Source organism: Drosophila eugracilis, unplaced genomic scaffold (assembly GCF_018153835.1).
Source record: "Drosophila eugracilis isolate 14026-0451.02 unplaced genomic scaffold, ASM1815383v1 contig_2154, whole genome shotgun sequence".
NCBI classification, from domain to species: Eukaryota; Metazoa; Arthropoda; class Insecta; order Diptera; family Drosophilidae; genus Drosophila; species Drosophila eugracilis.
The window spans coordinates 8,142,605-8,166,892 of NW_024573038.1; the positions used below are offsets into that span (position 1 = coordinate 8,142,605).

A 24,288-nucleotide genomic window follows, 5' to 3' on the forward strand; every position below is an offset into this window, starting at 1 on the left:
AATAAATATAAATATTAACTTACCATTAGAAGTTTCCACAGAATAAATCAAAACCAATCAATTTTCAATATGATTTTGTTGAATTGTTTTTTGTTTTTATTTTCTTTTCGTATTTTGTGTGCCTAAATTATTTCTGCACAATTTAATGAATTTGTTATGAAAACTATGAAGTATTTGCTTTTGTTTACATTTCCACATAATTAGTTGGCTAATCTAAACATTGGAACATTTTGAGTTGCTCGTAGTAATTTTTTTGCGCATTTTCCGCTCGTCTTTCATTTTCATTTTCATTTCCATATTCATTATTTATTATTAACTTGATGTTTGAGTTTTTAATTATAAATGCTAATTACGATTATTGTTATTGTGAGGGATAGAAAGAAGGGGCAGAGGGGTAGTTGGGCAAAAGTGCGTTTAATGAATAAATATTTAAAATACAATATTGCAGTTGTTCTTTCATCTCGTAAAACTAATAAATGCGAAGCGAATGCATTCGTAAATCGAATTAATTAACTTGGCTTAAACATAGTTTATCTCTCTCTCGTTTAACTTGTTTGTACATAGCGACGTTGTGACTTAAATGACTAGTCTTTGGTTGTTGTTGTCGTTAAATTGTTAATAAATGAAAACTTGAACTTTGCAGAGGAATGTAATGTTTTCTTTATCGAATTAAAAAAATGCAATATTTAGTTTGTAGAAGAAACTTTCCGTTGCACGCTCCTGCTGGCAATTGCTAATTGGAGCGAATTGCAAAAAAATATTTACAATTAATATACAATGGCGCGAGTTTTTTGTTTACGTTTTTCATTTTTTTTTGTTTTGCATTTACATTTAAGTTGCTGCAATGTTTGATTGTTTTAAGTACTTTTGTTGGCTGTTGGCTTGTTGAGCTTATGTTTGATATGCTTGTCATGGGTTTGTTATTACGAGTGCCTATTTAAAAATGCAAATGCTATTAGTTGCTTGAGCTCATAATTTGATTAATGATTTAGCGGATGATATTGCAAGTTTATTTTGTATATTGGCCAGACTTTCTCTTCAATTTTTGCTTTAACGTTTGCTATTTTTTTTTTCTTTTCTCTGCTTGTTTTAGCCAGGGCCATCCAGAACCCATTTGCCCTTGTCATGGCAAAAAGAAAACAATGAAGTGAAAAGCCACAAAGTTCTGGCTCAATGTCTGCCCGGGACAGGTCCCTAGGAATTTGGCTCGGATACATTTAGCCACAAGGCTTAAGCCGAAAATGTCTATTTAAACAAAAAACAAGTGGTAAATGTAAAGTTTCTCTTCAATATCGACTTCAATATACCGTTTTGTAATGGCTTATATCTCCTACAAGGACTCAGTTTGGTTTACCCGAAACATTGATGGGTATTCTCCGATTTAAACTTGTGGCATCATCATCATCGGCAGTTGCCAGTTGGGTGCAAACAGAAAGCACGCCCTTTATTTGCTTTAATCCGACAAAATCCCTGTTCTAATGCCGAGCGGCAATAAAGGATGAAACGTGCATGGCATGTAAAGAGCATGTCCTGTGGCCATACATACCGCATACCGCAGCCCTCTCGCCTGTCTGACTCGATAGTTTGCGAAACGGAAACGGAAGTGACACTAAATTCGTTTCGGTTTTCCCAATTGGTGACACAGACACAGGCATACAGACACACACACACACACATATACATATATAGGGAGAGTCTCTGGATGAACTTGCAAAAATAAACTTCACAAAATTGTTACGTGTAATCCCCTTTATGATCTGCACCATGTCCATGTGCGCTGCATCTTAAGTGGGCCCGAGAACCCTACCTTTCTTACTGCTGCCAAATCCAGGCGCAGTTCTGACCCGTTTCTCAGCTGGCTATGACCATCGTAGCTGATGTGGCTCCTGGTGGCCAGTTGGTGGCTCCGGAATTGCTCGCTTCCTGTGGCAGCGACGATGACCCCATCGAGGACAGGGAGCTACTGCTATTGACCGAATGTAGCTGCTGAGGTTGATGGTATTCCGGCTCCTCGTAGGCGGCATCCTCATCGCAATCGTGTGGATACAGCGGTACATGGTGGTGCGTGTGGTGGTGGTGCGTATGCGAGTGGTGAAGATGCTGTTGCTGGTATGGATGGAAGTAGTGGTTCGACTGCTGCTGCTGGTGATGTTGCAACTGTTGCTGCTGTTGTGGAGCAGACGGTGAGGCCGATGACGAAGGCGATGCGCCACCAGATGGTGGGTGGGGCAATGGCAGCGACAACGGCAGCACCACTGGCAATGGTTGTAGACCTCTTATACTGTCCGCCGGGTGGGCCGTATAGATGTTGCTACGCCTCAGGTGGTTGTTGTTTATGTTGCTGCTGCTGCCGTTGTGGTGGTTCCCATTGCCCGCGGCACCGCCCGCTGCCCCACTTGCGCCGCCCGCACCACTCAAGCCATTGCCGTGGGCGCGCTTGTTGCGAGACCACCATTGCACGTGCGTGTCTGCGTGTTGGAGAAACCGATGCAGATGCCACACCATAACACACAGACGAGATGGGTACCGGAAAATAGTAAGAGGAGGGGAGAGGGGTATGTGGTTAGTTGGTGGGTCACAGTTGCGAAAACAGTTGCCAAATGTTGTGAGAGTCAACACCGGTAGAGCCCTGGTAATGGCCAGCAGAGAGCACAGTGGATGTAGGTTCATCAAGAAAAAGATAAATAAATCAAGTTCTTAATTAAAAAAAATTGGAAATTATAAATGGAATTTTGAAAGGCAGAATATTTTTTAGAAGAAATTCTTTCTTTGAAGGTTTAAACATTTTAACAATTTCGAACTTCTTTCCACTGTGTGCCCACTGTAGTTGGCCCACGCCCACTGTTTTTTGGCCAAGTTGGCCATGTGGCCATGTGGTGGCATGTGAGTACTCACCGTTGCGATTGTTGGAGGACTTTTTGCGCCGGCAGCGCACCACGGCAATCATGATGATGGCGCCTAGCAGCGCCGACAACACGGACACGATGATCAACGTCAGTGGCCAGCCCAGTTCTGTGGCCTTTTCTGTAAAAAAAAAAATAAGATGGGCGAAAAGGGTAACGGTTAGTAACGGGAGTTACGCAGCCCTCAGCTATCATTTCTACACTGAGAAAAAATGCATTTAGAAGACATATTTCGTTAGAAAATATACTCTCAATATATTTAAGCTTGATAAAGAATTTTCCCCCTGTGGATCCCGTTTTGCATTCGCACTCACCTATCGTGCCCTCGAACATGAATGTGCTCTTGGTGGGCATCGCCCAGGAGCATAAATCACACGTGGTCAGTCCGTCGCTCAGCACAGGTTCGTCGACGAAGAATGGCGGCCGGGGCGGGGGCGGTACGAAGCGTCCGTTCCACAGGCCCTGTTCGCTAGCATCGAAGGCCATTGGCGAGCCAAACAAGTCGTCATCGTCATCGAAGATGTCGAATGTCACGTCACCAAAGCTGCTTAAGTCCTCCGCTGAGCTGCTGGCCACCAGACTTGCAATCCGCGGCGGACTAAAGGTTGGAAATGCGGATGCGGAGGGCAGGGCGGGTACGGATGCTGATGCGGATACCGATACAGATACGGATGCAACTTGATTTACAACGTAACTGAGACGCGCATCGTTGCTATAGTTGTTGTTCGCTACGGATGGCATTTTCCTTGAGTTTTCCGGATAGGGATTGGGGAGTTTTCCGGGTGGAAAATGGTTGCAATCTTTTGACTCTCCTCGCTTATTGCCAGTTATCGCCGTTGTCTGTTAGTCCTCCGTTTGGCGCATGGTGAAGGGTTCGGGATTTTCGCCGGGTTCCGCCTGTTTTCTTGTTGGTTATTTTTCGCCTTCTTTTTGGCTGTAAAAAAAAAAAAGGAAAATGCAAACGGAAGGAGCAAGTTAGTTTTGCCAATTAAAGCCTTAATTGTGCTGTCAGTATTTGCGCATTTCTCCTTTTAAGAGAGAGAAAAGCTTTCACATTTTTCTTTCAGGCGTATCTGTGTATCTCTAAGTCCTGGCCAAGTTAACATTCCCTCGCATGCCAGAGACTCATGTCAGCAATCGTTTCTCAATGACTTTTTTCTACCTATTTCCAATTTGTAACTACCCCAAACCCTGCCCTCGCCGGCATTTGTATCTTTTCAGCTGGAAATTGAATTTTTGAACAGCTCTGCCAACGCTATCTGCCAGATACTTCGAGTAGCAGCATCCCAGAGTAACACACCGACATCTATCGACTGCTATAGATGCGGATACACATAGGACATGAACATCCACATCCACATCCACATCACACATGGCAGGCACTGCTAACGAGAATTGACAGCTTGACAGTTCGATATCAGGCTAGAAGTCAGCATTAGTTACAGTTCTGAGTTCTCAGTGCCTCGAATTTGCTTTATTAAAAAACATCCTCCATTGTGTTAGGCTTCCCTCTTTGCCCCTGCTCTCTCTTCTTGATTTTTTCCTTGGCACTTGTCTGAACAAACTTGATTTGCGAGGCAATAATCCTGATAAATTAACACTAATTTGCAAGCGCCAAGAGCTGAGGGAAGTTGGAAAAAAGAACTCTGCACTAATCCGCAGGTGAAAATAAAGCCGAGTGCTTCGTTAGTTGGCAATTCAGCTCTTGAAGCTTTCTGTCTATCCAAAACCAAATAAATCTGTTTCACTCCAGTTGGCAACCCTTTCACAAAGTTCTCGACTCCATTTCCCCACCCCAATTTTTGTGGGTAAACTACTCTTTTTTCGTTCCGTTACCAAGCCATCAGAGGCCGACACGTTTCAGGCATTAGCCGCTCAAGCTGCCGAAATTTTCAACGCTTTTCGCTACAAACAAATGGAAATGCATACCGGATTGGGGTACTAAGAATGTTAGCCTTTTACACAAGTCGAAATATTAGGGAGATATAGGATTAAAATTAAAAAATTAACATATAATTATTTGAGTTTTAGAAAAGTCCTATAAATTTATCTGGCAACTCTGGAAAAGATTCGTCACACTAACTTGCATATCTATTCACAGTTACATAGTTGTAAGCACGCAATGTTTCCCTCTCTCTTAAACTTGCATAAAGCTTTTGCTAGCGAACACAATATGTGTCCCGTTCGCACGATCAGAAAATGTCACCAACACATTTAAATATTTAAAATTAATTAAGAACAGTTTGTTTTGAACCACGGAAGGGAACTTCTGTAGACGCGAACTTTTTTTTTCGTGTACCATTTCCACTTGCCACGTGCTTAATTACAGAAATATATGCAAGTACTGCTATAGAAATAAAAAGCATAAAAAATGGCTAGTTTTGCGAGGAAAGTTTAATTCCACTTGCGCAAATAATACTTCATATGTATGCAGAAATGCTGCCCAGTAAGTGAGTGCAACGGGGTGGCATGAGGCAAGGGGCGAGTTCGGTGTAAACGATATTTAGTCATTCTTGAAAATGAGAAAACGTGAGGCGCATAAATTGACGCGGACTCCGAGAACGGGCAGCAAAACTGAACTTCCTTCACGCAAGCGAAATTGCGAATCCAACTGCGAATCTCTTTTAGGTTTTTTTTTTTTGAATGAATGAATGAACATGGAAAGGAGGAGGAGGGTGATGGTGATGGAGAGATACTGTAAAAAGCTGTGTGGGTGGCAGTAATACTTCTTCTTCTCCAGTGACTGGGGCTATTAATAAATTTATTTTCGCTGCATGCTTGAAATAAATTGTAGAGTCACGTGAGCTGGTCTCAGCGCACTTTGATTTGCCTTTGATGGTACTGAGTTTGTCCCAAGTCGAAGTTGAAGTTGAAGTCACCGGTTATACTATATATAAGTCTGCGGCGACAGCTGTCATCTGGCAGTGCGTGGGTTCCATTCGTAACCCTCCAATCTCCCTTCTCCAAACAGCCAACCAATTCCCAATTGAATGTCCAAAAACGCGTCTTCAGTTTCAATCGGGTTTTGCGTGGAAACGTGCCTGCCGGCGGCTTCCTCTGTTTGCCAATTGAATGGAGGTGGTGGTGGCACCGCCCACTATCCGGCAAATAAACAAAACGAGAAACGCCCAACAACAAAAATCGGGAAATGAAATGAAAATGAAAATGTGAATGTGAATGTGAAAAGCAACAAAAGGGGCTCTGTGCCCCATCAATAACTGCTGCAGAATGCATACAACAATCGATATTCACACATCGCCGAGATGGGAAAAGCAATTACACATGTCCTATTCAATTCCAGGCAGCATCGATTCAATATTTATATTTTCATCCCGTTCCGCTCAGACCCTCGGAAAACTCTCGCCCTGCTTTTTAATTAGTGCGAAATGTTTGTACATTATTTTCATTTATATTTCTCCAGCACCATTATTTGCCGTCAAATATATGTAGAAGTTAATATTGTAAGAGGGGGTTGGGCCGAAACTCTACAAAATAGTTGCGAAATGCCGAATTTTGGCTCTCAAAATTAACACAGAAATTTTCAGCATTCCGCACCCCCGCCGTGGCAACATAATTACCTAAATATGTGAGCGAAATAATTCCATGCACGCTTTTGGGGCAAGAACTTAAAATGGGGGAAAGAATATATATGGAAAATAATTCCGAGCATTTAATTAAAGTTTATAATCTGGGGAATTATTTATTGAATACAAACGAAAGCCTCCGATAAGAGCCCCCCTGAAGCAGGGAAATAAATTAAATCCCGTTTAAAGGCACATTTTTAAGCCACAAAAGGTCAGAGTAAATGAATTTGTTTTAAAGCGTGGTGGACGTTTTAAGCCCGAAATGTCAGAGTCTGTCAGAAAACCTGCCACAATCAAAAGTTGCTTCTATTTTATCCTTAAAGTCGACGAGTCAGACATGGATATTGGGACGTGTCTGGCATTTCTTTCCTTTCGTTTTTGGGGGAAAATAAATGTTTTCAAGGCGAGGAGATAATATTGCACTAATAACGAAGAGGAAACTCTTGACCAGGTCCGGAACTCGGCCAGAATAATTGACTTAGCTCTCTGGCATATAATATAAATTGGATTCGGACAAAACGAACTCTGATATTGCCATGCATGAAAATTGAATTTTTATTCAAATGCCCGGCCAAGTACTCAGCGAGGGAGATAAAAGTGACAGCCTGCCTTGGATTTACATAAATTATGAGGACGAGATCTACGGTTCGGTCCCCCCAAAAAAAACGAGAGACAAACTCACTTCAGAGTGCACTCCAATAGAAAGCGATATTTTTTGTTTTGGGATGAGAGGGAAAATTAGTTGATTTGTATGCGCGACCGAACGAAATGAAAACTAATAGAGTTGTATAACGAGACGAGGGCCTGGGGCAAGAAAAACTGAGGAATGAAAACTGGAAACTGGAAAACCGCAGACTGTTTATGCGACCCTTCGGCAGCTGATAAACTTGGCGTTTTATTGCCAATTCAAATTCAAATTGAAATCATCGAATGTGAAACTTCGTGCTGGAATTTCTTTGTGGGATCTTCGATCGATCGATTTGGAAATCACCAAAAACACACACACATGCATAGCACTAATGAATCCGAGATTAGATTTGAGATTTCGTTTAGCAGTGGTTTTGGGATAACAAAACTAACCATTGTTGAGCACCTGACATGTTGGCCAGATAAACTCGAATTGGAAATAAACATTTCTATTTTTTTGGGAAGGTAGTTAAGATTAGGGAACATCCAGAGTTGATAGCTAACAATGGGGGTTAAGTTTTGATGACAAGTCTTAGTCTAATTTTATGGCCCTGTTAAGGATTTAAGCTGAAGATAAGTAAATTTAGAAATTATTGTAGTTTTTGGGTTTTGAGATAAAGTTCCCCTTTACAGCAGAAAGGCAAAGCATTGACTTGAGCCCCGAAAACCAACTAGTTAATGCTGTCTGCTGGCTTACGTCAAAATTGATGAAATTTTCTCCCCTTCCTGAAAATACCGTAAACCGTAAAGCATACTGCCAAACAAAAGCCAAGAGATTTGAGATGCCATCGCTGCCTGATTTTCCCTTCTTGGCATATCAAGACTGACTCTGAGCCACACACAGCGTGTGGGAGCTGCTGCTGATGCTGCTGCTGCTCCCTGGCTCTACCATGCATGGCCATGTTCCCAGACTCAGATTCATAATTTTCGACAAACAAATCGCTTTATAATCCCTTTTCAAACACACTCACCAGGGCCAGCCGGCAGACACTTGGCTTCGTTCTAATCCTGAGCTGTCAATAAGACATTAATGCCTCGAGTAGTCTGCTCTTTTTCGGGGGAGTCGGTTTTAGGAGTAGGAGTTAGGGGTTAGGGTCTAAGATCGAGTTACACAAAACGCATTCTGTTGAAAGAAAAAGGACGCCCGGGCCGTAAAACCTCATCTTTGAGATAGGGCTCAACACATTTTCCCCGCACTTGTTGAGGAAACATAAAAAATGCACAGGAGTTGGGGGTGGGCGACGGGGCACTTGAAATATTTAGGGTTGAGTTCTTTGCATGTTTATGATACATATTTTGTTTAAAATTTAATTTTCAGTACAAGACAAGTTAAGGGGCTGAGGAGGAGAAGTAGAAGGAGCAGTCCGTTTTCTTTCATTTCTGCTGGCAAGTGTCTAATGCAATTTGCCTGCGAACAAACTCAATAAAGGCTGCCCTGTGATGGTTGGTTGTTTGGCTGGATGGTTAGGGAAGGGGAGTAGCAAGAGACGGAGTCAGAGTCGGAGCCTGAGCAGGTTCAGTTGATAGATTCCCCAGGACAGCCGCGGGCCACACACGCGCAAAATGGAATAGGGAAGGCAGCTCAGAACCTCACCTTTTGGCTGGGGCCACTTCTGCTCTTTGCAATCATTTTTCTTGCCAACAGCATTTGGTACAGTAAAACTTATGTTATAGCTAACTCTTTAATAGATGATTTCCCTGAGTGGTTAGCCATATGGAGACTGCACTGTACAAGGTACAAAAGACCTGGCCTGCAGCCAGCAGTCCATCCATCCATCGACTCCTGGGTCCCCGGACTACCAGGAAAATAATCAAAAGCAGAAAGCGAAAAAATAAAATAAATACGAAAATCAATATGTAGGCGTAAGCAGCAGCTTCGTATCCATAAGATACAGATACACACACACACATTCATAGACAGGAAACATAAAATGAATTAATTCGTTGTTGTTAGCACAGGCGAAGAGCGCAGTCTAATCGAAAAGCAAGTGAAAACAGTCACTACCTTGGATACACTGGAATATATAGTATATATATTAAATATATTACATATATTAAATGTTAAAACTGATATTAACTTTATCAGGAATTAGATTATTGATAGGAAAAACTTTAATTTAATTTCTAAACTTATAAAAAAAAACACTTCACAATCTTCTTAGCTTCCCTGTGACACTTTCCCCCTGTGTACTCACTCCTTCCCAGAACAATAACTACTCCCAATCTGGCTGGTGGGCGTGGCTGGCAAAGACTGTGCAAACATGTTTAGGGCGGCTGAGAGCTGCAAAAGCCCGACGAAAAAAAAGAAGGAAAATACAAGGACAGAGACACAAATCTTGGCACATAAAACAATTAGCAGGCTGTGGCAGGGGAAAATATGGGCATGGGGGTTAGAGAAGCTAGGACTAGGTTGGCTTAGTCGAGGGTGTGGCAAGAATAAATGACAACAGTTTTGGGGCTGTGGAAATTAGTTTGGTTCCCCCCGCTGCTTCCCGCCCCTGCCACAATCATATTTTATTCTATTTATTTTTCTTCATGTTTTTCGGGGCTGCAGAAATTTATGAATATTAAATGAGCAGAGTCAAAGCCAGCCAGAAATTTATGGCACATGCAAATGCCTCATATATCAAGTGGCTGTGTGAAGTCATAAAGCACACAAAACACACACCCAGCCAGGATGATGGTGGGGAAAAAGGACAAATGTCCAGTCTCTAGGACAATGTCAAGACAGAGAGGACAGGACATGGCAGGACAAACAAATTTCCAATCGCAAGCAAAACATTTTCCCTGACATTAATAGGAAAATAGGAAAATACATATGAAGCCAAAGGACTTCTTCCTATATATGCTTTATATAGCGATAATGCGAGTCTCGGGCTATGTCATCTTGTCTGCCTGCTTGACTGGCAAAAACAATAGATTAACGTTCTTTGCTTTTGTCCTGTCCGAGAGACGACGAAAGAAAAAGGTCAAAGTTGGTAGGAAATCTGGAGAATGCGACGGGGTGAGATGTTAAAATAATAAAGAAATTTCGTATGTGAGCAGAAAGATAAATTGAAATATATTATCATGTCAGGATGGAAAAGTTTACCAGATAGAAATCTCTCTAAGAACTGACCAATCTTGAAACTTTTCTTTGGGTTACCAGGTTAACTGCTCACGCCCCTCCCAAGCCCTTCAATCAAATTAACAACTTTCAATGGCTGGCAATAAACTTGATTCCCGGACTCTCTCGAATCGAATTATAAACAAATAAATACATAAAACAGCCGGGCAGAAGGAACTCTTCCTGCTGTTGAGCTCATAAACCAAGCTAAAAACCGAGCACATAAAAGCCAATGCCAAGGCAAGTCAACAATATTGGCCAAGACGACGCAAAATGGCCATCAACTTTAATTGAGTTGAAGAGCGAGAAGAAAAACACCAGCCAGAAGGAAGAAATATCTTCGAATTAGATGATGGCAGATGAGGGGAAAACCAAACCGAACTCGAGCTTGTCGGAAAAGCGGAAGGAATTTTAGCAAATTAGATTGTTTTCCACTTGAGTTCGTTTTAACGCTTACAGTCGGTCTTTCAGCCCAGCAAGCAGTCAGAAGCCGGCCAAGAAATCCGAATGGGACTTGGACTGACTCAGCTCAGTCTTGTAATCTCATTGCCATTCCTCTTCTTGTTTTTAGGGGGCTGTGGTAGTTGTACTTGTTTCGGAGTTACCTTTCCACCTGCCCCCGCGTTATGCAGTATTTATGCACTGGAAAAATCAATGAAAACTAAGCACTAAAGTGCCAAATATACGTATATGATTAAATAAATATTTTTCGAATTTTTAAAGATTTTTAATTATGTTTAAAAAGTAAGACATTTTGATCATTTCCTAGCCTGTTTTTCTCACCGTGTACTTACAATTTTGAAGGCATTGCAGCCACCCACCGAGCGGCTGCGAAAAAGCAGTAACAAGCCCCAAGAAGAACAACGAGGGTAAGTGGAAACGTTGCCGGGTTTCCGTTCGCTGGAACAATCATCACTCACTCGGTCGGCACAAAATTGATGATAATAATCGCACGTACTGGCGGGGCCAACAATTGCCATGGAGTGGGTACTAGTCCCCAGTACCCAGTACCCAGTACCCACACCCCACTCCCAATCAAAATCCCACCGGGCTGCTCCGCTTTTCGAGAGGCAGCAAGTAATACCAGGGCTTAGAGCTGGAGCTCCACTCCAGATGATGGCCAACAGCTGCTCCAAACAGAATCTCCAAAGGGACACCTTGCAGCGCTGTCATTAAAGCCAATAAAGTGGTCGCCAAATGACATTGTCAGCGCGTCGCTTCAAAGGCAGCTGTTAAAACCCCTCCGAAACCCCTAACCCAAAAATACGACATAAAAAAAAATAAAACCCAACTCCCCACTGTACCTCACCGTGACGACCCCACCGTACCCCGCCGATTTTGCTCCAGTTTTTTGCTGGTTTCGTTCGTTCGTTTTTTGTTTTTTTTTTTGTTTTTATCAGCGACAGCAAAAAATGAAGCGAATTTATCTCTATTACAGTTAGCTGCTGCCATGCCACGCCCCTTTGTTGACGCGCCCATCATTTGTATTGTTGACATGTTGTGCTAGCCATGGGGGGAGCCGGGGGCGTGGCTGGCAAGTGATAGAGCTGATACAGATTTGAGCAGACAGCTGCGGATGAGACTGAGCCTCGATTCCAGGACTCTAAAAGCAAACTCGAGTTGAGCCCACTTTGGACATTTTCTGGGAAAAATGATTGATGGTCCACCCAAAACGATTTTCCACTTTAAAGCAGTTGACAAGAAAAGCGAAAAAAAAAACGCGAAATTGCGCAGCTAGCGGAAGTAATGGAAAATACTTAGCATACTTGTGATAATCTAAGGGAAAATCTAGTTTGTGGTTAAGGAGTTTATTTAAGGGAAATCCGAAGCAATATTTGTAAATGAAATTTAATAGGTCTTCGATTTAAATGTTTAGCTAAAAGCTTTTAAGGATTAAATATCAGTTTATTTATTTTATATATAATTTACCAACTAATTTTCGTAGTGAAAGGCAACTTGTTATTCAATTAGGAAACTCCTCCTTAATCCCCTTGCAGAATTAATCCCCCCAATGCAGCTAGATATGGGAATGTTCCCACAGTGAAGTCTCTCCCTCTATAATAAATCAACAAGAAACAATTTTCCAAAATGTAAATATCATAAAAGATTGTTAACATTAACTGTCTAATTTGTTGTCATTCCGAATGGCCGCCACCATCATCAGTCCCACATTTTAGGTGTTCCAGTGGTTGTGTAGCTGTCGTCGTCTTCGCCTCTCAAGAGCTTCTTCAGTAGAAAAGCAGCAGTACGAGTAGCCAAGACATGATGGGGAGAAGGCGGCAAAATGGCCTGCAGCGATTCTGGCCCAAAGCAGGGGGGGGAACAACAACAACAACGTGAAAAGCTACTCAACCAGCAGAAGAAGACAAAAAAAAAGGAAAGACAGAAACATGTTTGAGGAACCCGCACGCTAATAACTCGGCTTTTGACGGCGGCCAAATTAATGACAGACCAAATCATTTTAGCCAACTTAAATCACTGTAAATTCAGCAGACACAAGATGAAGTAGCACTCAGATAGAGCCTCCTAAATTTTGGACAAACATTAATAAACTAAAGGCTTTTAGAGCTTCTCTGTCTTCGTCTCCCCACCAAAAACAAAGACTGCAACTGCTGCATGCATAATTTGCCGTCCAACGGTTTCCACTAAAAGTTTTTCAGTGGAACGCGACGAAGCTTTTTCCTTTTCTCTCTCTTCTATTTTTTTTTTGGGGAAAAACCGTTGTCTTGTCTGTGGCGGAAGATCCGATTCCGAATCCGAATCCGAGAGTCCAGGGCCATGGCATGACCATGACCATAGCTATAGCCATAGTGCTGCAGATATAGCCATAGTGGTGGCATGAATTCCAAATGGAGACGACATGAAAAACCTTTTATCTAAAAGTGCTTTCTGCTTTCCCCGCACTCTCTTCTGTTTTTTTGTTTTTGGGTTTTTTTTTTTTTTTTTTTTTGGTTCCCCTGCCATCTTTAGCGAGATGTCTGTATTAGCCAGGCAAATGCAACTGGAAATTAAGCAACAGACAACAGTCGACTGAACAAAGCAAAGAGGAGACACAACTAAAACACTGGGCCCAATAATTTGTGGCTGCAGTCTTGTGGCTGAAACCCCGAAAAAAAAAGAACACTCCACCAAAGGGAAAAACACCACAAAAAGAGGGAATAAACGAGAGGCCGCTAATTTAGTTACTAACGCTTTCAGGAGGAAAAAAAAAAGAAAGAAAATAACCCCGAAAGAACCGAAAACCCTCATGTACCTGCGGTTAACTGGTCAGTGCAGTTTAGTGTTTGTTGTGTTTGATGGAAATTGTGTAGCCGCCGCTGCTGATGATGGCTAATTAGTTGCCCCCGCTCTCCCGCTCTCTCTCTCTCTCTACAAAAAATCTATCATATCATGATGTCTTAGTTGGCCGGTTAGAACAACAATAGTAGTTGAGGTGGAGGTGGAGGTGGAGAAGCCACCTAATTGCCTGCCTTTGTTGGGTGAAAATTACTGCACATTAAATGCCAAAAACAGACAAAAGGGGAGACATCGAAATTTTCTATATATATATTTTTAGCTTTTCAACTCTTCAGGCCCAACCGCAATTTAATTGCTCTAATAAAAGTTGGACACAAAAAGAGAGCATCTATATATCTATATATATATATTTTAATGCTAATGTGCACACATTTGTCCGGCAATCCACATTAATCAGCATTGGGGCAGACCAAATGGCAGCGAAAATAAATATATATCGAGGTGTACATATATGTTACATATATATTGTATTTTCCTGTTTAACGCTTTGTAGGGAATTACGTAATATATGTTTTGCGGTTTTCACGGTTGGTTCTGGGATTGAAGTTGTGTTCCGCAGGCTTTTCTACCCCAAACCAACAAAAGTTTTAATTATAAAAGCGGTTTCAATTAAGCGGAGAACAGGAATCATTAGTAGAGACAGACATACAGCAGGAATTTTAAAAGCAATAATTAAAAAAGAGGCATCATTTAAGCAGATATTATATTTAAAACCAACTTGCTTAACCCTTTTAGTAACAAGTTACAACTCTGACTCACTTTAAGTGACTTCCTTGTTGAATGCTCTTTCAAATATCTCAAATTATTTGTAGGTTTCCCCTTCTAACCTGTTTCGGTTTCCTTGTCTTCCGACTACCTATTGATATCCTACACATTGGAATTCCTCAAACAAACTCACTTACATACTTGCAACCCTCAATTTCCCCGAATTTCCGAACCCTTTAGGCAACACATTCCCAACATATTTTCACTTTTCACCTCGCACTTCACTTTGGCCAACCACAACAGCCGGAGCTCCTTAACTAAATGGGCATGCAAAGCATATTACATTTCCTTGGCCCAGCTCGGGAATCTTCCACCTGTCTGAAATTAAATGCCGACTCCAACACCTTCGCCCACAAAAACTCCCCGCAGCCCCTGCTATATCCTATTTACCGATATTTGTTTTAATTTGAAGCCAACCGCTGGATGGAGTCAAAAAGTTGCACCCACGCCTCGGGGTCCGAAAAACCTAAAACCAGAAAACCAAGAACCGAATGAACCTTAGCCAAATGATGCGTGAAATTCAATACAGTAGCTCCGGCTCCTCCCCCTTTATTTTTATATATATTTTCAGGACCAGGGTCTGTTAGTGTAAACACAAGGCGGACCTTCTAACTCCTGCTCCTGGTTTCCGAAAGGCAGTAAAAAGGATGAGCATTTTATGGGAGGAGAGAGGCAGGACGAAGGACGATGATGGGCTGACTAAGTGTTCCACGAGTTTTATTTTTTTTTTTTTTCGGTTCGGTAAAGGTCTGGGGTTTGGTTGGTGTTTGTTTTTCGCTTTGCCGAATGTGTGAAAAGGCATCAAATGGCGTTAAAAATGCTTAAGTACACTAAGACGAGTTAACACTGCAAGAAATATTTGTTGGCTATAAAAGAAGATGAAAAGTGCTTGTTGTTAAGAAGAAGTGAATAGTTTATGGTTATCTTATCAATCAAATAGGAACTCGTGTGTTTGTTTTATGTTTTATATGTTCTTTTTCTTTGTCCGTTATATGTACGTCAAAATCACAAAGAAAAGAGACAAACATAAAAAGGAGAGTACAAAACACTGATTTAGTGTTACCAGCTTGCGGTTGCTAAAAAATCTTATGCTTCTGGAAGCATTACATTCAGTATATTTCCATAATTAGTTATTATTTTGCAAAATTAACTAAGTATGAACTGTTAACTAGCTCATTCATATCCGTAACCAAGGACCTCCGCACTTTTCTTCAAGTGCACATGTCAGTCAGTCCGGGCAGCTTTGAGGAGGGGGTTCTTATGCGGCCTGTGTTGGATTCTGTCTGTGGGCTTGGGTTTGGGTTTGGGGGATACGGCTTGGGATTGGGATTGGCACTGGGACTGAACCTGCTGCGACCATAAATTCCATTGATTGTCGCGCCAGCGTTTTGTATGACAAGTTCGAAGTCTTGTATTGTCTGTCGCCTCGTTTTGTCTTGCGTTTGTATGACTTCTGTTACCAGCCAGCCAGCCACACCCTCTCCCCTTGGCCACCTGAAATCCCCCTAAAACTCCACCTCTGCTGCCACTCACCTGCCAGCATTCGTTTGTTTACTGCCTGCTGCCGCTTCTTTAGTTTCTTGAGTTTCCCTGGGCCTGGGCCCGCATGTCACATAAACCGCATCTGGGAGTCCGGAGTCCCCCGTCTCCGTCACTTGGAAAGTGTGAAGCGGAAACCAAACAAAAGCCGCCTAAAACAACTGCAGGTAAGACTCGGCCAGAAGATAAGACGTCTGCCTGCCGTTCCGGGGCATAAGCGAATTTTAATATTGTGTACTATATATATATATAGAGAAGATTCCCGGAGACTCAATCTCTCTTCAATCTATTCAATCTCTGCGGCGCTTGCTTTTCTCACTTTTAGTTTTTGTTTACCTAAGAACGGAAACTTTAAGAAAAATCTCGTGAAGAAGGGCAGAAGGGCTTTCTGAGATGGCCTTTTTACACCTCTCCCCGACTTGAGAGTAGCAAAACTATCTGGGATCTCATTCCGTTGGCCTTTTATTTGAGTTGTCGCTGCTTACTTAACAACTTGTCGCCTCGATTGCCCTCTACCCCCTCGAATTTTCCAACCCCATTTCTTGGGTAACGAAAATTGCCAGCATGTCCTTTTGCCCGAAAGGCATAAAAAGCTGACACGGGACTCCGTTTTTTGCCCTATTCTTTTGGCCCCCTTCTGATTTCTTTTTTTGACGGTTTTGTTTGCTGGCCTCCTTTGCATAACTGGCTACAAATTTTCCTTAGTGCCCTCAGCGCCGCCAAAGCTGGCCAAGTTTCGTCTGAAGGGTTTCTGAAGTGATGGAAACGAAATTTTTGACACGCGCCCTGAAATTTGAAGAGGTAATGCATCTCAGGGATTTTTTTTAAAGAAAAGTTTAGGAAAAACAACATCTTGGTAAGCAACTAAAGTTTTTCGATTCGAAGCCACAAATACTCTTAAATTGCATTTGGAAAACTATTTCAGATAAGTTGGACTTAAATGTGCATATTCCATTTCAATTTCGCCCATTCGCCATTTGAAAAGCATTTCAAATAATTTCCAACTTCCTTTCCTTTGTCACCTAAAAAGTTTATCCTTGAAGGCAAGCGACAGGCGGCAGGAGCTCCAGCCAACACATTCGGCCATCACTTATTGTTACTGTCGAAAATTCCTTTTCCACATTTCCATCGAACTTGGCCAAACGAACACACCAACACACTCGCATTAAACTTGGACAAACTGCTAAATCCTTTGGCCGCCAAAAAGGAGAAAGAGCAGGAAAGCCAATCTCTTTTTAAGCTGTTCAACGGGGGGGAAAAAAAAAACGAGAAAAACTTTCACTTTGTTGCCCAGGACGATCAACGCTAGAAGTTTGGCCCTTCGAGAGGTGGGGTGGAAAAGTTCTAAAAAGTTCCGGTATTAAGTCCATTTAACCCGCCATTGAACTTTACGCCTCAACGACCAGCTAATGCAACAAAAACTGCAAAACCAAATCTACGTAAAACCAACAACCAGACTTAAAAACTACTACTAACTGGTGGTAAGAGGGGGGAAGGGAACTATGGCAACCAAAGGACCAGCAAGGACAACAAAGTAAATGAGCAGCCTGCCAAAGGGATGAGGACGAAAATCGAGCAGGCAAATGTGCAAAAAACGGAAAATGAAACGAAAAACTTTTGTGGCAACAGAATTTTCCCTGTTACAATCTTTTTTTTTCCCCCGTTGCACTTGCAACCTGCACACCAAAAAAAAACCAAAGAAAAAAAGAGGAGAGAAGAATTCAATAAAATAACGCTTTCCATCTGGGCAAAGTAGTAAGAGGACGAAACTAAAATAAAGTTTTCCCCGTGCGCGCCGTGGCAAGGACAATTTTCGTGAAATTTGTACAGCCACGCCCCCGCCCTGAGTGCCCGGCCCCTTTGGACCAGGAGGTTCCATTGCCGCACCACCACCATTTGGCATTAAAGTTTAACAATGGACGCTGGCGCGTGTGAAAGAAAGGAGCGAAAGAGCGAACGGAAGTAAAAGAAACCGCAAAAGTATTTCAAGAAGGAAGAATAGAAACGGGCAAGCGGAAGAAGCAGAAGAAGAAAGGGGTGGAGGCGTGGCACTGGCGGCCATTTGTACTTAAACTGATCTATTTTTGTTGTAGCTCAAGTTTTCTGCCCCAGCATCTGTGACTCTGTCCCTGTCTCAGTATTTGTATCTTTGTATATCTTCATGTGTAAGCGTGCGTTTATCCTGCTTACAGTTACACAGATAAACATTTTCGTTAGGGAGAAAACTGCACAAGGATGAAAATAAGTAGCGGGTGCCAAGGATTCCTAAGGCACAGATCCCTGCATCCACCCACCCACATTTTGCGTGTGACTTGTTTGAATGCATACTTTGTCTGTCGCAAGCAAAATGTTAAATTCACAGGCAGCATATGCTTGAAGCTGGTCAGAGGCGTGCCAGAAAGGGGTTTAGTAACTGAACTAGAACTTTTATATCTTTGCTAGATATTGCAGATGCCTTTTCACGGTTTCATCATTATAAAAGTCATCCCAGAAAAGGCTTTTATAAGATTTTCTTTCTTAAGCGACTTTTTTCTAGACTAACATGAATCATGATATTAACTAATACCCTTAATACAAATATTAGTTCACCTTAAATACCCCCAGATAATTTAAAGTAAATGAACAAAAGTTCATTGCCAAACAAATGTGTATATTTAATTTAATCTCATTCTTGGAATCTCTTATAATTCCCCTCGAGATAGCTCCTTGAACATCCTTGAGAATTCCGCCTGCCACTGCCTTCGCCGAGCACAACTTGCTATTATCGCAAGATAAATGCCAGTTCCACATAACTAAGACTTACCCAGAGAGAGAGAGTCCTGGCGCTTGGCTGCAGCTTGCTCCAGCTGGTGGCTGTTCAGGCTGCTTGGATGAGTCCAACAAAGCTGCTAAGCCGCCAGCAAGGATAAGCAGTGGAAAAAGAGCCAAAGAACAAAGAAGGGGTTTGAGAAGGAGAAGGAAAACTTGCAGCAGGGCAACCTGCATAACTGATGGCTCCACCAGATGCAGGCCTCCCACAGGATTTGGGCGTGGATGCTGGAACGATGGCGGCATTTGCGGCATCTGCACCGAGGTCCTGGACTCACTCGTTGTGCCGGCATAACTGCGCCTTGGAATTTTAATAGAGCAAATTTCAACAACAAGCCGGGAAAAATGAGAGCAAATAGAAATGTGCGAGGGAAAGAAATTGCTCAGCGTTTTATTCTGCGCTGGTAATAAAACTTCAAAATGAAGTTTAGAAAACTTTTTAAATGCCTTTCGCCAAGACGATGGACAGGCGAAGAGTGAAGAAGGAAACCTTCCTCCTCCCCATCGCCACCACCAATAACTTAACCACGCACAAGGCGAACACGAACACCCACTGGAAAAAACAAAAAAAAAATAAATATAAATAAAAACAGGGCCATAATAATGATGATGACGCCTACGAACACAACGCCCACGAACACGCCCCGTTTTGGCAATGGGCTCCTCCGTAAGAGCCTCGCGCAAAATGCTAAACGGACCCCAAGGACCCCAACGCGGCCAGGACACACGGCTCGGCTCGGCCAGCTTTTTGCAAATTTACGATTATGATTATTACAAGTCGACGTTTTCTTCCAAGGATTCTCGTCTTGCCAATGTGGGAGTGAGTCTGACATTTGGACAGCTGCTGGCAAGGAGAAACAGGAGTCGGAGGTCTCCCTCCGAACAAAATGAAGAAGTGCAAAAGAATGCGTCAAGGCATTTTAGCACTTTGCCCCCGGACGGAGTCCCAGCTGAAAGCCAAAGACACCGAAAGCCCCATCCGAATGTACATACAGCCAAGGCAAAGTTGGGCCAAAGTTATTACAACTCTTAAAGATGCCACCGGGGGCAGGATGTATCTTAGGGATGTGGATGTGCCTGCTTGGTCCTCGAGTGCCTGGACCAAGTGGGTGGTTGGGCGGAGACATTGACCTCCAGCGGGTTGTTGGACAGCGTCTGGAAATCGGCAAAATTCCATGGGGCATAATAAACGTAAGATAAAAGTCAAAGAGGGACAAAAATTATATAATAAACTGTACAACGAAATGAAATTATTGCAACGAGGGTTGGGCCAAGAAAGGGGCGGCTGAGTTGGGGGCTTTACTGTACTGTGCTCTTGAAGCTGGTAAATAAAAGTTTGATGTGCAAGCATTTCGCGGGGTTTGCAAAGTTTATTTGCAGGTTGGTTTTGGGGATACCCTAAATGGAGTTGGGCTATTGAATGTGTAGTTGGGAAAGCCATAAATAAAATGAGATCTTCTTCCAAAGACAGTAGATATAAGAACAGAACTACTTAATCATTTGTTCTTTTAATGGTCATAGGATGATAAGATGGTATTTCATTTTGTTCTAATAAAGAAACAACTCAAAGTTAGAGTATAAAAATACAAACCAAAATAAACTTCCTACCTTGCATGTTTTTAAAACTTTAAAAATTTTGTTACCGGGGATGAGAAATCGAAAAAAGCTGCTTTCTGGATATTGTTAAAAAGTTCTGGAGTTTTTTAGGCTGGGTGCTGTGGACACACCTACACACAAACTCACGTACACCACCGCACAGGCACAACAATAAGTCAGGAATGCAGGTGGGCACAAAGGGACGTTCGGGGGGCGCTTTGGGCTTATCAAGTTGAGCGCATCAAATTCTCAAAAAATAATATACCAAATCATAAAAGCATGACGATGAGCAATTTACCAAAAGCCAAATACTCAGACAGACAAGAAACAAAGACAAGGGGCGGGTGGGTTAAAAAATGAGAGGGGAAAGATTCAAATCAAGAACGTGCCCCAAAACGAAGAAGAAGTGCCCCAGTCAAGACGATTATGTACGTATAAATAGGTATATTTTCGGTTGCTTTGGAAAAACAACAAACTAAATGATTAATGATAAAACGCTTTTGTCTGCTGGCAAAGCATTTCATTTTCACTTTTCCTACTCTGGCGGCAGCTAACGACGACCGACAATTCGAAATTGAAAATGTTATTTTTCAACTTGAACTTCGATTGCTGGCATCTCTCTCCTCGCTTTCCATTGCTGGGCAGCAGTAATCACTTTGTCATTGCCATCATTTTTCAGCATCAATTGTTTAGCGGCTCGACATAAATTCACTTCAGAACTCAAAAACTCTAAAAGAAAAACAGAACCCGCTCAAAACCCGTCTAATGGAAATTGAGAGATACAAGAATCGAAGCCGAGCTGTCTGCATCCGTGGAAGGTCCAAGTGGTCCCATCACAAAACGTATCTGCAACTCGATGGGTCTTGGCCTGATGGAGTGGACTTCCCTGGAATTGGCCTACAGCTTGGCCCGCTTTCAAGTCGCTCCGAAAAGGAGATCAAAGGGAAAATCAATGGACTTACTCCTTGGATAAGTTGGAGTTAAGCTTAAGAATCACACTTAAAGTGGAAGAACTAAGACTTTAATATAACAAAAGATATACTATCTGGCTTATGGGTTCTACAATTTATAAGCTAATGCCACGCTTTATTTCGTTAAAAATGTGAAGCAAACTGATTTAATAATGAAAATGTCAAAGCTTTACATTTGTAGTTAGTCACAGTCGTATTTGTTAAGATAAATCGCGAATTCTGTATTCTTATTCAAGGAGTCTTCGCAGACTATGGATTGGACACTGGCACTATTGCTCTACTTTTTTGCAAGCGTCAAGGCTAATGGTAGACAAATACAAGTGAACACCTCGACATCGGGTATGACGGATGCCGAGGGTGGTACTCTAGTACCGGGACCAGGATTCTTTCAAGAAACCCGAATCGGCAATGTCCCATATAAACCAGGTCCTCCCTTGAAGGGTCTTGGTAATGGCATTGTGGTCATAAGCGAGAGCAAGCAAAGTAAAAATGGTGAACTGAATATTGTTAACTCGAAAGTCCAAACGGTTACGGAAAAACCTATAGGAAGACAACCTCGAAGAATGTGGAACCAAGACAACGTATACCCACCCAGAGAATTTCGACCAAGACATCGATTTGAGGAGGACAGAGATCAGGAAATTGCAGGTCCTCCTCCAGCATTTGGTTGGCCTATACAAAATATTGGCCATTTATTCATTAGGGAAAATTTGGAACCAAAGATTGATTTAGGGCCATTGCTGAGGAGCATAAATGAAGCAAAAAACTTTGGGAAATATGATGATGCCTACTCTTCCTATTAGAAAACTAATGATCAGGCAATCAAGCAATAAGACTTCCTGCAAATGTCTTAGTTATATTCAAGTTCTCTAGACTAAATGTGACTAAAATGTGTTATTAATAAATAGGTAAAAAATGTTCCTACCAAAAACTGTTATCAAACTTCTTTTAACTCAGCTAACTAACAATTTCATGGGGTTAACGAGGCATTAATGTGAAGATTTTTAACTCTTAAAACTCACCTCGTTTTGATTTGTTGGAATTGGAATGTGTGTGTATGTGAGCCAATTAGCCCGTTACGTTGCCAATTGGAATGTTCACTTGACTTTGCCGTGTGTTCAATGCGGTTTTTATGGCCAATGTTGCAGTTGCTGCAGATGTGTTGCAGATGTTGCTGTTGTCCTTTTACACGGCGACAACGCGGCGTAGACGTAATCCACAACTTGAGTACCGTTTAGTGGTTGTTGTTGCTGTTGTTGTTGTTGTTTAGCAAGGATAACGGTAATTAACCCGTCGGGGTCGCCTGGCCGCAATTGCATGCCAGTCGTTTGGGTTATTGGCCGCCACCGAGCCGCTCGCTTGACACTTTTCAAACTTTTTCTCTTAGTTGGGCAGCTTTTTTTGTTGTTGTTGTTGTTGTTGTTATTCGCACACACTTGCCTGAGATACACACACTCAAACACACACACACCGGGACACACTTCACTATGCGCTAATTTTTTTTATGCCGCGGCTGCATTTGCTTGCCTTTTACACTTTTTGCCTGGGTCCGCGTTGTAAATCTTAGCGCGTTGTTTTTAAAGAAAATTCCAAAGACGACGACAACGGCAGCCGTGTTGTTCTCTATGTGTTTTTTCTTTCCTTAACGTTTTTTTTTTTTATATTTTCTTTTTCCTTTTTTTATTTTTTGCCGGGTCTGGCGCTCCGGCGGCAGCTCTTCCGCAGAAACAAGCTTCCAAGCAGGTTGACCAAGACCAAAACCAAGACCTGAGATGCACAGCAAGGAGTTCGAGGTGGAGGTGAAGGTGGTGGTGCTTGCTGCACAAGTTGCAGCTGAAGAAGTTGCTAGTTGGAGGGGCGCGGCTGCGGGCTACAATCTGCAATCTGTTTGTGGCATTAAATCAGTGAACCAAGACGCTCTACGGCCAGATTTGTTTATGCCTCCTCACTGGTTATGCAAATTTGTACTACAGCTGTACGTACAGCTCAATTAACGCGGCATTCTTGGGGATACTCGAATTGCCGATCGCACATTGATCACCGCACAAACTATCACTAAACGCGAGTGGCTTCTATATACTATATGAAATCATATAACATTTGATATATCCCTGGATTAAAACTTGGAATAATGTAACTAATGTTGTGCTGCTGTTTTGCCTATGTTGCTGTTGTGTTGCCAATGTTGCGAGTTGCTAGTTTTGATGGTTTTTTCGTGAGGGAAATCGTCGTCCGCGGCCCGCTGACTTTTCGGCTGGCAACGTTTCGAACCGGTCTCAAGTACATACTGAACGGCACGCACTGGGAACAGGTCCGTTGAGGCTGATGGAACATGAGAGGAACGCCATGGAATCGGTCCACTCAATGTCCCCACACCACCAGCACTCGGCTCTTGAGCATGCTATTTGAGTGAAACTCAATGGAAAATCAACTCGATTTGGAGTTTATTTTTGGGTAGCAAGTCGGTCAGGTGTTTAAGCCGCTGCCGCAGTTGCGTCCGCATCTAATTGTGAATGATTTATGTGGGTCGTCGTCTCCCACCGGGCGGCACCACCAGCAGCTAGGAGCAGCACCACCACCATCCACCATCCACCATGCACCACCGGTTGAAAGCACTCTTTTAGCCCAAAGAAAGTGCCATAAGCCGCTGCCGTTGGAATGGTGCAGGCTTTTCTTTTACCGCCGATGCAGTTCGCACAATTGAAATGAATATTCAGATTGCCAAAAGAGCGGGATCGCGGGAGGAGATTGGATGAGTTAAAATGGGATGGAGTGTGCCAAGAACACAGAGAGAAAATTCAAGGTCTTTTGGGTATTCTAAAAATCTAGAACTTTAGTTTTTAAAATACTTTATTAGATAGCTTAGAAGAGTCTTAATCATTTTTACAAATATTTTGGAAAAACTGCATTGAAACAGAACAAAAGGTTAATTTAGGTTTTTTTTTTATACGTTATGTAACCGCACAGCTTATGCTGGCTAACAATCAACAAATAATATATAACGTCCGTTTGAAATTTGTAACCTGAGCTGC

General features: G+C 42.4%; 2 protein-coding genes across 2 annotated transcripts; one reads left to right on the plus strand and one right to left on the minus strand.

Annotated features, from left to right (window-relative positions):
* Positions 1-73: 73 nt before the first annotated feature.
* Positions 74-23,695, minus strand: LOC108114459. Its single transcript, XM_017225463.2, has 4 exons — positions 22,279-23,695; positions 3,218-3,837; positions 2,896-3,024; positions 74-2,468 (listed from the first exon to the last, which is right to left on the minus strand). The coding sequence occupies exons 2-4, from the start codon at positions 3,642-3,644 to the stop codon at positions 1,852-1,854; spliced, it is 1,173 nt and encodes a 390-aa protein (XP_017080952.1). The 5' UTR covers positions 3,645-3,837; positions 22,279-23,695; the 3' UTR covers positions 74-1,851.
* LOC108114461 lies at positions 21,014-22,268 on the plus strand. The gene has a single exon (XM_017225465.1). The coding sequence runs from the start codon at positions 21,508-21,510 to the stop codon at positions 22,057-22,059; it is 552 nt and encodes a 183-aa protein (XP_017080954.1). The 5' UTR covers positions 21,014-21,507; the 3' UTR covers positions 22,060-22,268.
* Positions 23,696-24,288: the final 593 nt, after the last annotated feature.

What these genes read in the sequence shown, in the direction of transcription:
- LOC108114459 (XM_017225463.2), bottom strand. Translation starts at nt 3,644, where the DNA reads ATGCCATCCGTAGCGAACAACAACTATAGCAACGATGCGCGTCTCAGT. An exon ending in CATGTTCGAGGGCACGATAG is followed by an intron (nt 3,025 to 3,217) that starts GTGAGTGCGAAT and finishes TTTTTTTTACAG; the next exon opens with AAAAGGCCACAGAACTGGGC. An exon ending in GTCCTCCAACAATCGCAACG is followed by an intron (nt 2,469 to 2,895) that starts GTGAGTACTCAC and finishes TCCAACACGCAG; the next exon opens with ACACGCACGTGCAATGGTGG.
- LOC108114461 (XM_017225465.1), top strand. Translation starts at nt 21,508, where the DNA reads ATGGATTGGACACTGGCACTATTGCTCTACTTTTTTGCAAGCGTCAAG.